At 39.7% G+C, this 13,340-nt stretch overlaps 1 protein-coding gene across 21 annotated transcripts in view; it reads right to left on the reverse strand.

Moving 5' to 3' along the window:
- Positions 1 to 13,340, reverse strand: part of LOC129778134 (sodium/hydrogen exchanger 3) — a 195,809-nt gene that overhangs the window by 80,023 nt on the left and 102,446 nt on the right. For all 21 annotated transcript variants that reach the window (XR_008743378.1, XM_055784847.1, XM_055784846.1 and 18 more), the window contains 7 exons: positions 1,763 to 2,026; positions 1,493 to 1,686; positions 984 to 1,104; positions 783 to 921; positions 492 to 709; positions 344 to 427; positions 68 to 276 (listed from right to left, as the gene is read on the reverse strand). Coding sequence is in view for 20 of the 21 variants with exons in the window: in XM_055784847.1 (XP_055640822.1) it covers positions 68 to 276; positions 344 to 427; positions 492 to 709; positions 783 to 921; positions 984 to 1,104; positions 1,493 to 1,686; positions 1,763 to 2,026 (1,229 nt within the window). In the remaining variant the exon portion in view is untranslated. The remainder of the gene's footprint in view (positions 1 to 67; positions 277 to 343; positions 428 to 491; positions 710 to 782; positions 922 to 983; positions 1,105 to 1,492; positions 1,687 to 1,762; positions 2,027 to 13,340) is intronic.

Here is a 13,340-nt window from a genome sequence, read left to right on the forward strand (position 1 = left end):
GAAAAATAATAAGAGTGGATGGACAATTAAAGTATGTTATTAAAAAAATGTAAACATCCGATCCTACCCTTTCATGTATCCGTTCGTTCATCGTTGGCTTCCGCTTGCTCGAGCGCTTAACGTTTAGGATTCTGACTAAGGGTTTAATGGTTATACCCTGTAGGAATACTGTGAAGTAGATGACCGCGATTGTGGTCGTCACAAACATTGGCTGCAACGGAATATGTTCCGGCGAAACTAGTAACACTAAAGCGAACGCTACAGCACCCCGAAGGCCTGTCACAGTGGGAAGGAAGGAACAGAGTCATTATTTGATTCGCACGTTGATCGCATCACCACATACCTCCGTAAGACATAACAAACTGGTCTACTTTGGATAGTTTATGTATCCTGAAACGATTTGCCAATGCCGACAATATCAAAACACCTGCGGCGGAGGAATGTGAGCGTTATTCCAAACCTTGTATCGAACCAATGCTAACACAACTCACCTATAATTCTAAAAACGGAACAAAACACTATCGTTAGCAGGACGAACCATGTATTCCAGATGTGTCGATTGTTGACCGTAGCCACACCCAGAAACATGAAGATGATCGTTTCGGATGAAGACGACAGCATTTTCAGTGCGTATTTTATAGTTGTGTGCGATTTGTGCGAAACGTTCTGTTCGACGTAGTTTTTCATCGTTATGCCGCAGAACGTAATGCTGGAATGGGGGAGGGAATGTCGCCGTCAGTAAACATAACCCGAGTATGTTCTCCAGAGCCAAAAATACTCACGCTAAAATACCACTCATGTGGAAAATTTCCGCGTTCAGATACGCCAGATAGGCCATCACAAAGATGAAGATTGGCTCGATAACCCGTACGTGATCGGTGAAGCGAGTGACCAACCCGGTTAGGAAGCCCCAGATGACACCTAGGGGGGAGGGAATGTTTACTATTATCATGCCGAGGGGCATATTCCGAACCTCTACTTACCGATAATGGTGCCACCGAGAGCCACCACAAAGAATGATGCAACACCCGAAACGATATCGATTACCTGAATCTGACTAGAGCCAATCTCATTGTACGATTCGAACATATGATACATCACAACCTGTTCCGGTCGGGAGATGTTAGATGGCGGGGAAAATGAAAACAAACGGATACATTAGCCATGTGACAAGATTAAAGCATCGTCAGAATAACAAATGATGGGAACAGAGAATCTCCCAGCATTGTTAATAATTTTATAAACGAAGCTATTATGCGTTAATCATCCACGTGGGGGTTGATGTAAAATGATATGTTTACGATATCAAAACATGTAAGCCGTGTAAGACGTATGCATGAGCTCGGTGAAACCGGCAAAGATTCATCGCACAAATCTCAAGACGATGCATTCACCCCCACAATATAAAGTGGAGTCGTTTAATCTTGATGACCCGACTGGTTGGGCGGGAAACGCTATTCAGGAGGCGGATGGATAACAACGGTATACTTACCGTGACGGCGTCGTTTAGTAACGACTCGCCAAACACGACGATGTACAACACTTCATTGACGTGAATTTCCTCGAAAACGGCCAGCACAGCCACCGGATCAACGGCCGATATCAAGGAAGCAAATAGGAACACGTGCAAGAACGGAATGCTTACTCCGAACATACCGGTTAAACTGCACGCCCACAGCGACATACCTAACGACATACCAGAGATGAGAGGCATTATTTTCGAGCCCCCAAAACATTTCATTCCAGATTAAGAAAGACTTACCAATGGTACCAATGTTAAATATGGTACCGATCACAGCCATTAAAAGTATAGTACCGATATTATCGAAGAACATTCGATTTGGCATAAAGTAGCCCGCATCGAGAATGATGGGCGGCAACATGTAGAAGAAAAACGTGTTCGGCGTCAGCGGTGACACGTGCAGGTTGGTGGCATACCTCAGCAAAACCCCGATTATGACGCCCACCACAATCAGCAGGCAGGACTCGGGGAAGATTTTGCTCAGCTTCGGCGTCATGTGGAAGCCTGTGGAAGATGGGAAAACAAAGAGAAAAATGTAGAGCATGGTTAGGGTTTGTTGCTATGACGAAAGACGGCACTATTCATTCGGAAAACTATATGATGCATTCGTCGCTAGTCATCGCGTTATCATCATATTATAACCCATAATCAGTGTTATATAATCAATATGGCATCGAATGAAACAACAATTAGGAAAAACCTTACAACCGTTGAAGTGCTTATGTTTTTGAGCATACTAGATGAAGATGGTGTCTTCGAACATAGCATCTGTTAGATATTTCACATGATAGTCACCACTTATACCCTGTCAAAGAAATCGGAAGATTGCGCTATATTGTCGGCTGGTGATTGATTTATGTCGGCGTTTCATTCGATTTGTTTTTCTTGTCAAATTATTTTTATACTATTTCACCATCTAAATTGGAAAGTTTTCGAGATTTTTTTTTATTCCTTTTTTGTTTATTTTAGGCTCATTAGCATTTTAGCTGTAACAGAGCCGAATTTAAATCGTGTACATGTCACATATTTATCATATCTATAATTAGCACATTACACAGTTGCCATTTTTCGGGGTTAGAGTATTCCTTTCTATACCATTGCAAATGGTACATATTTACACAGTAGCCATTTAGGCGAAAGAGTTTTCTATCTGTTCTTCTATTATCCACAGTTAAGACTGGACAGCGGAGACAGTCGTTGATCCATTGTTGAGTTATTTATAGAACAGCAGCCCGATATTTCTGCAGAGCACAGCAGTTGGATGAATCGATCTTATTTCGACCGTGGATCGATCTCCATCGCTGATGATTGTTGCGTGGACGTAGTTATTCTGTAACAACACAAAGATGGTCAATGGGGGCCCTGAGTTTTGAACTCACGATCGATCGCTTACTAAGCGAACGCGCAATCAATGTGGCTACGGAGACCCCCTTTTTTTCGAGAATTAATGGGACTAATCTTATCATTCAGAAGAATACTCATTTCAAATATTGTACCAACCAAAAGGAATGCCTAGAATAACAGCGGAATACAATTTGAATACATCAAGAGCACTGCGACAACAAGTGCAGCTATCCTCCGTGCATACAATTCTATCCAAGGGAAATACGAAAAATAAGACAACAAAGCCAACATACGCACAAGCTATCTCTTTTCAGCGAAGTTTTCTGGTACTTTCTCGAACGAGAATCTGTCTCAAGGCCAGCTCTCGAGAGCCACGAGAAGTGTTCCAATACTGAACAGTTCGCTGTTCCGAATCACCGTGAATAACGAAATGCTGAAATCTGGTTTCAGCAAATTGAAATTCTCTAATTCTGTCGGACCAGATGGAGTCCCAGCATCGGTCGTGAAAAAATGCGCAGTAGGGTTATTGTTTCCACTATGCCAGTTGTTCAATCTTTCTTTTACTAAGGGCATCTTCCCATTGTTTTGGAAGCAGGCTTACATTTTTCCGGTGCATAAGAAAGGCGATAGAAGAAACATCGACAACTACCGAGGAATCTCTGCTCTGAACGCGGTTTCCAAACTATTTGAACTTGTGGTCATCGAATTGATTTTCGCTCACTGTAAGCAGTATATAATTATCGATCAGCATGGATTCATGCCGAAGCGATCCACCTCAACGAATCTGCTATCGTTCACGACATATATTGCTGACGGAATGTTTAGTGGTGTGACCCAAACGGACGCTATTTACACCGACCTTTCCCCCGCCTTCGACAAAATAAACCACGATATTACAGTGCGCAAATTGGACAAGCTAGGCTTCAGTGGCAATGTTTTACATTGGCTCACAACATACTTGATCGGTCGCTCCCTCACGGTCAAAATTGGCGAGTGCTTCTCCGCAAAATTCTCTGCTACATCAGGAATACCTCAGGGGAGTCATCTCGGCCCTCTGATATTTCTTCTTTACTTCAATGACGTAAATTTAGTGCTGGAGTGCCCTCATCTTTCATTCGCTGACGATATGAAGCTGTTTCTCCACGTTAAGTCGGAAGCTGACGCTTTATTTCTCCAGCGACAATTAGAAACTTTCCAAAAATGGTGCGGGGATAATCGTATGACCTGAATCCAAGCAAATGTTCCACGATTACTTTTACAAGAAGAAAAGATCCTTTTTGTTACAATTATTCTCTTGACGATGCTCCGCTAACTAAACTCGACTGCGTGAAGGATCTAGGAGTGTATTTAGACTGCAAACTCAACTTCAAAATACATGTGAACTACGTAGTTGGGAAAGCTTCGCGTAGTCTTGGATTCATCATGCGCACCGCGAGGGATTTCACCGATGTATACTGCCTTAGATCTATGTTTAGTGCTTTAGTTCGCTCAAGCCTGGAATACTGTGCAGTAATTTGGAATCCGCACTATCTCAACGGAGTCAACAGGATTGAAGCCGTACAAAAACGATTCGTTCGATTCGCCCTAAGACGATTGCCCTGGTGTAATCCACATCAGTTACCTAGCTATAAAAGTCGGTGCCAACTAATGGGTCTTGATACGCTACACGTGCGAAGGGATGTGAACCGCGCACTATTTATGTATGATGTTTTATTAGCTAGGACAGAATGCCCAGTGATATTGGAGAACATTAACCTTTCGATTCAACCTCGAGCTCTACGGGACCACGCATTCCTCCAAGTGCCTTTCCGTCGTACCAACCATGGATACAATTCAGCACTGTTAGGCCTTCAACGTCTGTTCAACAGAGTAGCATCTGGTTTCGACTTCCATTATTCGAGAAATGTGGTCCGGCAACATTTGAATGGACAAATTAGAAATTTCCATTAAATCATTAGGGCAAAATACAGCCTGTTGATAACAATTAAATAATAAATAATAAGCTAGCGGACACACCTTTATCTCTGCTATCATTATGAAACTACGTATTCCGTGATCTTGAAAATTCAGAATGACGGCCGCTACAAAATGGGAGCTACATATTTTCTCAAAATCCCATCAACACAGGGCAAAATCGAGTATATATAACCTCCAATTTCATTTCACTGTATATAAACGAACCGATTTATTTATATGGTTTTATCTAAATACAGCTCGAACTAGGTTATATACTGACTCGATTATATATGATTCGATTACAGCGCGGACTCGATTATATACAGTTTCTTTTTTTTTTTTTTTTTTTTTATTTGATTTAAGACACTTTATCACAATGTGACATTCGTGTCATATATACAGTTTCTGATTTCTTTTCACTGTACATAGTCGAGTCAAAAAAAATTTTTTTTATTCGTTTTTTTTCATGTATTTTTCGTTTCTTGAATATAAAAGAGGATTCATCCCCTTAAAGTCAGGAAAAACCTTTCTCACATGAAAAAAATGAATTTATCCAAATTCTCTCTTGAAGTGATAGAAGGGTGTGTCACATCAAATTGCATCACGGAAAAAACGCTGTAGAAATTTGATTTTTAGGAATTATATCTTCAGCTTTCGCTTATAATCAGATAAGAGTGTATAGATCACGTTGGCCATGCTTCACTGTCAATTTTTCGTAAATTTGGAAAAATGTCGTCGAACGAAAAAGAGTGTCGTGAATTAATCCTGCGCACTCATTTCGAGAATCCGGAGTTGTCACATCGGGACATCGGTAAGATGCTGGGGATCGTCCAATCCACGGTCAGCAGAGTACTAAAACGATACTTCGAGAACCTAACCATCGACCGGAAGGTGAAGAACGGCAAAAATGGATGCTCCGTCAGTGAAAAAGATCACAAACGCGTAGTTAAGCAGTTTAGACGTGATCCGAGAAGTTCGGTCCGGGATGTCGCCAATAAGCTGAATTTGTCAAGTTCATTCGTCCAGCGGACCAAGCAGCGGGAGGGCCTGCGTACATACAAGGTTCAGAAGGCTCCTAACCGCGACGAAAGGCAAAACATGGTGGGGAAGACGCGAGCCCGGAAGCTGTACATCGGTCTACTGGGCGAATTTCTACAGCGTTTTTTCCGTGATGCAATTTGATGTGACACACCCTTTACGCATATGTTCGAATTTGAACAATGACAGAGTTATTGAACTCTTTTTTTCGGACTTTGTTGCCTCAAAGTGGCTCTACATTACAAAGTACGCTACGGAATACAATTCTGTTGCTTTCATTTGAAAGATGAGCAAATTTAGTACAGGATATAGTAGTGGAACATCTAAATTAGTGAATTTTAATAACATTTTGGAAGTGAAAAACTTAAAAGTTAATAATTTTTAATGTGTTATTATTAATTTAATCCTAAAAATGTATATTAAACTAGATTGTTTCTATCAATTAAATTGAAGCTCTCTAACCGCCCTACAATTTGTTCTTTGACACCCTACTTCTTTTTTTCTTAATTTGGCTGCAATATCGATATGAACAATTGTTGGTGAAAATTCAAGCAAAATCTTCAAAAATCAAGATTTTTACCGCACTGTACATGTAATAACCACTTAAATTACACCTTAACGTTGAAAGGTTATATTTCTTCTTGAAATAAGTCATATTCGAAATATAGAAAAAAAAATTCCAAACTGTATACAGTAAAACCTGTTTTTGTGCGATTTTTTTTGTGCGATTTTTTTGGTGCTATTTTCTGTTTTTGTGCGGTTTTTTGTGCGATTTTTTTGTGCGGTATATGAAAAGAAGTATATTTGACGAAGTTATCGAAGTTTTTTTCGATGGTTTATATGAATTTTCGTGCGAAAAAAGCATATTTGCGTCGCAATTATCCACTTCTGAAAACATTCCCTTCCTCCCATTAAATGCTCTAAGTTTTACTAAGTGTTTGCATGACATGATTTCTAACAACAATACGTTTCGACATGCAACTAAAAGCACAAAACAGCCACGCGCAACCGAAAAGGCAAACTGTCCCGTCGCAAAGCAGGGAAACAAAAGGAAATTGAACGGTGAACGGCGGGGAATTTGAGTTATTTTCTTGGGGGAAACTTTTTTTATGCGGTCCCTATCTACCGCACAAGAAAGTTTTTTTTCAAAATGTGTACCGAACATGATTTTTTAAAGCTACTGGTGAAGTTTTGCACGATTTTTTTATGCGGTCCCTATCCCCCGCACAAAAAAGGTTTGCCTGTATAATCGAGTCCAAAATTGTATATAATCGAATCACATATAATCGAGTCTATATATACTCGAGTCCGACCTGTATATACGATATTAGTCTCGATTATATTCTAAAATTTTTTTTTTATATTTCTAAAATGATTTATTACAAGCGAAAATGAAATATTTCAGCGTAAAAGTAAAAGTTAATTGGCTATTATAAGTACAGTTGAGAAAAAAATCGTGATTTTTTGAAGCTTTTGATTGAATTTTCACCACGAATTGTTTATAATGATATTGCAGCATAATTAGATAGAAGTTGGGGTCTGTCATTGTTGAAATTCGAACATATGCGTAAAAAGATTTTTTTTTCATCAAATATGATCCTTTGACTTGATTACATACAGAATTCGATTATATACAGTGAAAAGAAATCGGAGACTGTATATAATCGAGTCCGCGCTGTAGGGGTAGTGGGGGCAAATTGGTCAAGTGGGGCAAAGTGTAAGTTTAGTAGTATAACTATTGACTATAGATGCTGTATTGATAGTCACCTTATGTTTGAAGAATTTGACTTTTGAGTCACCCTGTACATCAGTAGAGCTGTCGAAATATAAATAAAAAAATTGCTCTCCGATAGCCATTCGGCCGTAGTTCTGTGCGCATGGTATCTAAGGAATCTCTCGTGAAATTTAGTTTATTCGACCTCATATCTAGGACAAATCATTAGTTTGGAAGACTGTTCACATATTCTCGGAGAAATGAACAGATATTTTGTTTAATCTCAGCGATTACTTAGCATTGAAATTACTTTGATGTTTGGGGGCAAAGTGGTCATAGGTGAATAACGACTTAAAAAGTTATGTTTACTAAAGCTGATATACCTCATCACATTCTGCTCTTGAAGAGGTTCCTTCTGTGGCTTTGACCCTGAAAAAAATATGCCACTACAACTAAACCAAGCCTCATTATGCGGAACATTATGTGTTTCTTACTACGTTTTTGTATGCATGAGAAAATTTCAATTGAGACTCTAGGTGAGTAGGCTAAGCTTATTTCATACATGTACCTACTACATCAAATATTATTCAAACAAATTTGGACAAAAAACGCATAGATCTATCCTATTTAGCTTGATATGTGCGCGTTACCACTTTGCCCCCACTAGGTGACCACTTCACCTAAGCAAAAAAAAAAAGTTTGATCTTTCACCTTTTTTGGCTGCGAAAATCGCGTTGCTTTGATAGGAGACACCATATACATCAGACAGGTGGAACAAAATATGCTTGATGGGTGGAACGATATATCGAAAGAAATGTTCAGCTCTGTACAAATGAAACGCTTCATAAAGTGAGAGCTGAATCGATCACTTATTGCAAGCGTATTGCTGCATAATCATAATTATTTTTACACATTTTTGTTAATATTTGATTGAATTCGTTAGTTTTTCAATTATTAATTATTTGGAGTTTTATACTTCCATTCAGATTTCTAGCGATATGATTTTGTTCCACCAATCTAGTACGATCTTGTCCATAACAAATAATGACAGTATGATTAGAGGGATGCAGGTTTGACAGACAGATTATGACAGATTATCGCGCGATATCGCTAAGCATTGTAAAGAGCTGCATTGAAAAATATCGCGAGTGAGTATTTTGCATGCGATTAAAAGCCTGCATTGTAAAGGAAGCATAACTCGACGAAAAATAAAAATCGGCATTGGATTTCTCGCGAAAATCGAAGTGAGCGTATAACATTCTCTCCTCCTATATTCTCAGCTATTTTCCTTGTGGCTAAAAACGGATATTTTGCGTCTCATTTCGATCTGTGCTCTGAACATTTCAACTTACTCCATGTCACTCCAACCCTGGGGTAAGTTGAAATAAAACCAGTAAAAAAAGCTTTTCAAATCAACAGTTTCATTGCTAAAATCAACATTTCAAGTAGCAGTTAGCAGTTATCACACTTCTTCCTTCATTAATCTAGGGCTTTGAAGAGACTCAAATAAAATTGTGGGGATCCTCGGATTTCCATTATCAACAGTTAGTGGTTTCATCATATGCCCCACGATTTTATTTTATTCTCACCAATGACCTAGATTAATGGAGGAAGGAGTGTGATAACTGTTAACCGCTACTTGCCTAATTATATGTTAGCTTTTAGTACATTATCTGTATTATTATCGCGTTTAATCACAATGAAACCGTTTAAGGCAGTATTCTTGTCTAAAAATTTTAAAAAATCATATTTTCTTTTCATATTTCAGTAGTTTAGACATTCAAGAATATTCCCAAGAAAGGACTTATCGAGATTCCTATTATTTACAGAGTTAGTGCCATTTTAGTGATGCGGTATATAACCTGGTACGATCATAACAATGAACTTCAAATGCGTTTTTCTCGAAACTGTTTATTTTTTCAAATTGGCGTACACGATATCTCAAGTTCTACTGAACCGATTCATGTCGAATTTATATGAATACAATCTGCATGTGTCCCTCTATCGCGTGAACCTCTGAAAATGATATACTTTTAAAATTTTACTATTTGAAAAAAATCGCCATTTTGTCAAAAAAGATGTTTTTGACTTGTCCGAGGTTCATGCGATAGCGGCATCTTTACTGGTTCAGAATCTGTTCGATTTTTTGTTTTAGATAACCAGAAAGGATGGAATCGTGTACGCCATGGCAAAACTTTTTTGACGTAAGACTACGTGTTACATTAAGGGTGCCAAATCCGAAAACAGGTCACGTTTTTATGAAATAAAGTTAACGTTAATAACTATTTTTGCTGCGAACGGATTTTAACGATTTGCATACCAATCGAATCGGAAATTTTCTAAGAATTGTTTGATATGGTATACATTACAATCACATAGTCTGTATATTGTTTAAGTTCGTGTAAATTGGAAGCATTCCCATTTCCCCATACATTCGTTCTGTCCATTTGTGTGCTTTTCCGAACAGAGCTGTCAATAACGGGCAACTTTTGCAGCCGCTAGAATAGAAACAACGAAGGGGGACAGCGAAAAGAGAATATTTGCGAAGTAAACTCCACACTTACATAGTAAGTGAGCTGCCGCTAGCGTATGAGTATTGCATCTCCTCTGAAGATAGTTCACAGAATCTCTCTGTGTTCCAAACAACAAAGATCGCTTAGAGTCCCCGCACACTGCAGACATTTTTCAGCCGATAGTTTGGTCGGGTTGGATTGCTAGTGCGCACACTAGCCAACTATCGGCCGAATATTCTCGAAAGGCTGTATTTAATTTGTGTTCGACAACAGTGAAGAGAACGGTGAAGGAAAATCAAAAAGAGATTCAGAGAGCATTGGGTGCATCCCATTCTCAGTGATTCGCACGGCACGTATGTCGGATGCCAAAATTGAGAGCGAATCGAGAGCGAATTGAACTATCAACCGATAAAAAATCGTCGTGTGTGCGTAGATGGATGGTAGCCAGTTCTGATCAAACGGAAAGCCGACAGTTTACCGACCGAATAGTTTGAATGCAATCGGGAAGCCAATCAAACTTTTTTATCGGCCGGTACTGAATCGATGTAGTGTGCGCATATGCATATCGCTCCATACTGATAAAGTCGTCCGACCAATCTATCGGCCGACAAAAGTCTGTAGTCTGTGAGGGCTCTTATTCTGCTCGTTTTGTGTTTTATGTTTCCCCTCGAGCTGTGAACAATAGCGAATATTTCACTTGAAGTGCATCTCTGCCCATGTTTGCATAGCAGACGTAATCACCAACACCATTAGTGTTGGGAAATCGCAATTTTGCTGTTTTTTGCCTACAAGCGTAACCATGCAAATATTCGATTAAATAATCTGTCCAGTTGAACGATATTATCGGAAAAAAGGGGGCCTAGGAGATTTTGCAGGTTAAAACATAGTTGTTCCATTTGGAAAACACTTGCGTCCATTCATGCGGACAATCGATCGTTTCAATGAACATTTGTTCGTATAGCTAGACGTAATCACCATGTTGATCTGTCTGTAGTGTTACCATTTACCTGTCCGATCATAGTCAAAACGTCTCCTTCGATAGTTTGTTGTCGGATAAAATCAAATAAGTTTGGAAGAAATTTAGTGAAATGTCTGGAAAAGGTGCTCTGGATATGTTGCGAGTCTATGATAGAACTTTTTTCCTGAATACTCTGGGATTTGATAAGAACACCAGGTTCGTGTTTTTTAACTAATTGAATTTGTATAGGCAATCTGCAATGTTGGTAATTTTAGCAACATGATTTACCGATATCACGATCAATCGCATAAAGATGGTGGAGTGACTTAAAGGGTGTGTCACATCAAATTGCATCACGGAAAAAACGCTGTAGAAATTCGCCCAGTAGACCGATCCTTTTGAAAATTTTAGACAGTAAAATAAAAACCATTAAACAACTTTTGGCATTTTCTTTTTATTCATACTTCGAGCCCAAGCCCGTATGCTCGCACCTTCCTCTTTACCCCGTCCATAAGGTTCTGTACAACGTCAGGTTGTAGTTTTTTTTGAACAGAAATCCATTTTCTCTTGAAGTCCGCCTCCGATTTGACAACTTTTGGGTTCTTCCGGAGGGCCTGCTTCATAATCGCCCAATATTTCTCTATTGGGCGAAGCTCCGGCGCGTTGGGCGGGTTCATTTCCTTTGGCACGAAGGTGACCCCGTTGGCTTCGTACCACTCCAACACGTCCTTTGAATAGTGGCACGAAGCGAGATCCGGCCAGAAGATGGTCGGGCCCTCGAGCTGCTTCAATAGTGGTAGTAAGCGCTTCTGTAGGCACTCCTTAAGGTAAACCTGCCCGTTTACCGTGCCGGTCATCACGAAGGGGGCGCTCCGCTTTCCGCAAGAGCAGATCGCTTGCCACACCATGTACTTTTTGGCAAACTTGGATAGTTTCTGCTTGCGAATCTCCTCCGGAACGCTGAATTTGTCCTCTGCGGAGAAGAACAACAGGCCCGGCCGCTGACGAAAGTCCGCTTTGACGTAGGTTTCGTCGTCCATTACCAGGCAATGCGGCTTCGTCAGCATTTCGGTGTACAGCTTCCGGGCTCGCGTCTTCCCCACCATATTTTGCCTTTCGTCGCGGTTAGGAGCCTTCTGAACATTGTATGTACGCAGGCCCTCCCGCTGCTTGGTCCGCTGGACGAATGAACTTGACAAATTCAGCTTATTGGCGACATCCCGGACCGAACTTCTCGGATCACGTCTAAACTGCTTAACTACGCGCTTGTGATCTTTTTCACTGACGGAGCATCCATTTTTGCCGTTCTTCACCTTCCGGTCGATGGTTAGGTTCTCGAAGTATCGTTTTAGTACTCTGCTGACCGTGGATTGGACGATTCCCAGCATCTTACCGATGTCCCGATGTGACAACTCCGGATTCTCGAAATGAGTGCACAGGATTAATTCATGGCGCTCTTTTTCGTTCGACGACATTTTTCCAAATTTACGAAAAATTGACAGTGAAGCATGGCCAACGTGATCTATACACTCTTATCTGATTATAAGCGAAAGCTGAAGATATAATTCCTAAAAATTAAATTTCTACAGCGTTTTTTCCGTGATGCAATTTGATGTGACACACCCTTTACTCCAACGGTATGAGTAAATGCTGAGTATGTGGAATAATTCGATATCGAATCCGAGGAGTTATAATGCTAAGAACCAATATTATTTTAATTGTACTACTGATCTGATTGTTTCATTATCTACTTGAAGATTCAAATGCAGAAATGTAGGTAGTTATAACATTAAAAAACACAATTGCTTCTCTTTGTTCATCGCAGTGCAGTGTAGTAATAGTAATTATGTGAGTAGTGTTTCAATGGTTTCTTATTGTTATCTATTAGGACACTAAGTAATAAGACAATATCGTGACAGGCATGTTTGGACTTTACAAAGAATGTGATTCAAATGTAGATATAGCTTATAACACATAATACTTGTGATTGTTGGTTTTCGAACGATGTATGAAAGCTGCATGGATCTACGTCTGTTATGCGGACAAACAGTGATTTTTCGGAAACGTTTTTTCAAAATTGCTCAAATGTTTTCGAACAAAAAATGTTTGTTTGCATGTTGAGCAAACGTATTACATTGCGTAGAACGCAAAACGGCGACAAAGTCGATTTTGTTCATTTTGTCGCTTACGTCTCCTATACAAACATGGGCAGATCTGGCATCGCAATTATCACAATCATCCTGGAAAAGCAGGCGAAAAAAGAGAAATGCAAATGATTATAGGTCGCTTCTAGCC

The sequence above is a fragment of the Toxorhynchites rutilus genome, chromosome 3 (assembly GCF_029784135.1).
Source record: "Toxorhynchites rutilus septentrionalis strain SRP chromosome 3, ASM2978413v1, whole genome shotgun sequence".
Lineage (NCBI taxonomy): Eukaryota > Metazoa > Arthropoda > Insecta > Diptera > Culicidae > Toxorhynchites > Toxorhynchites rutilus.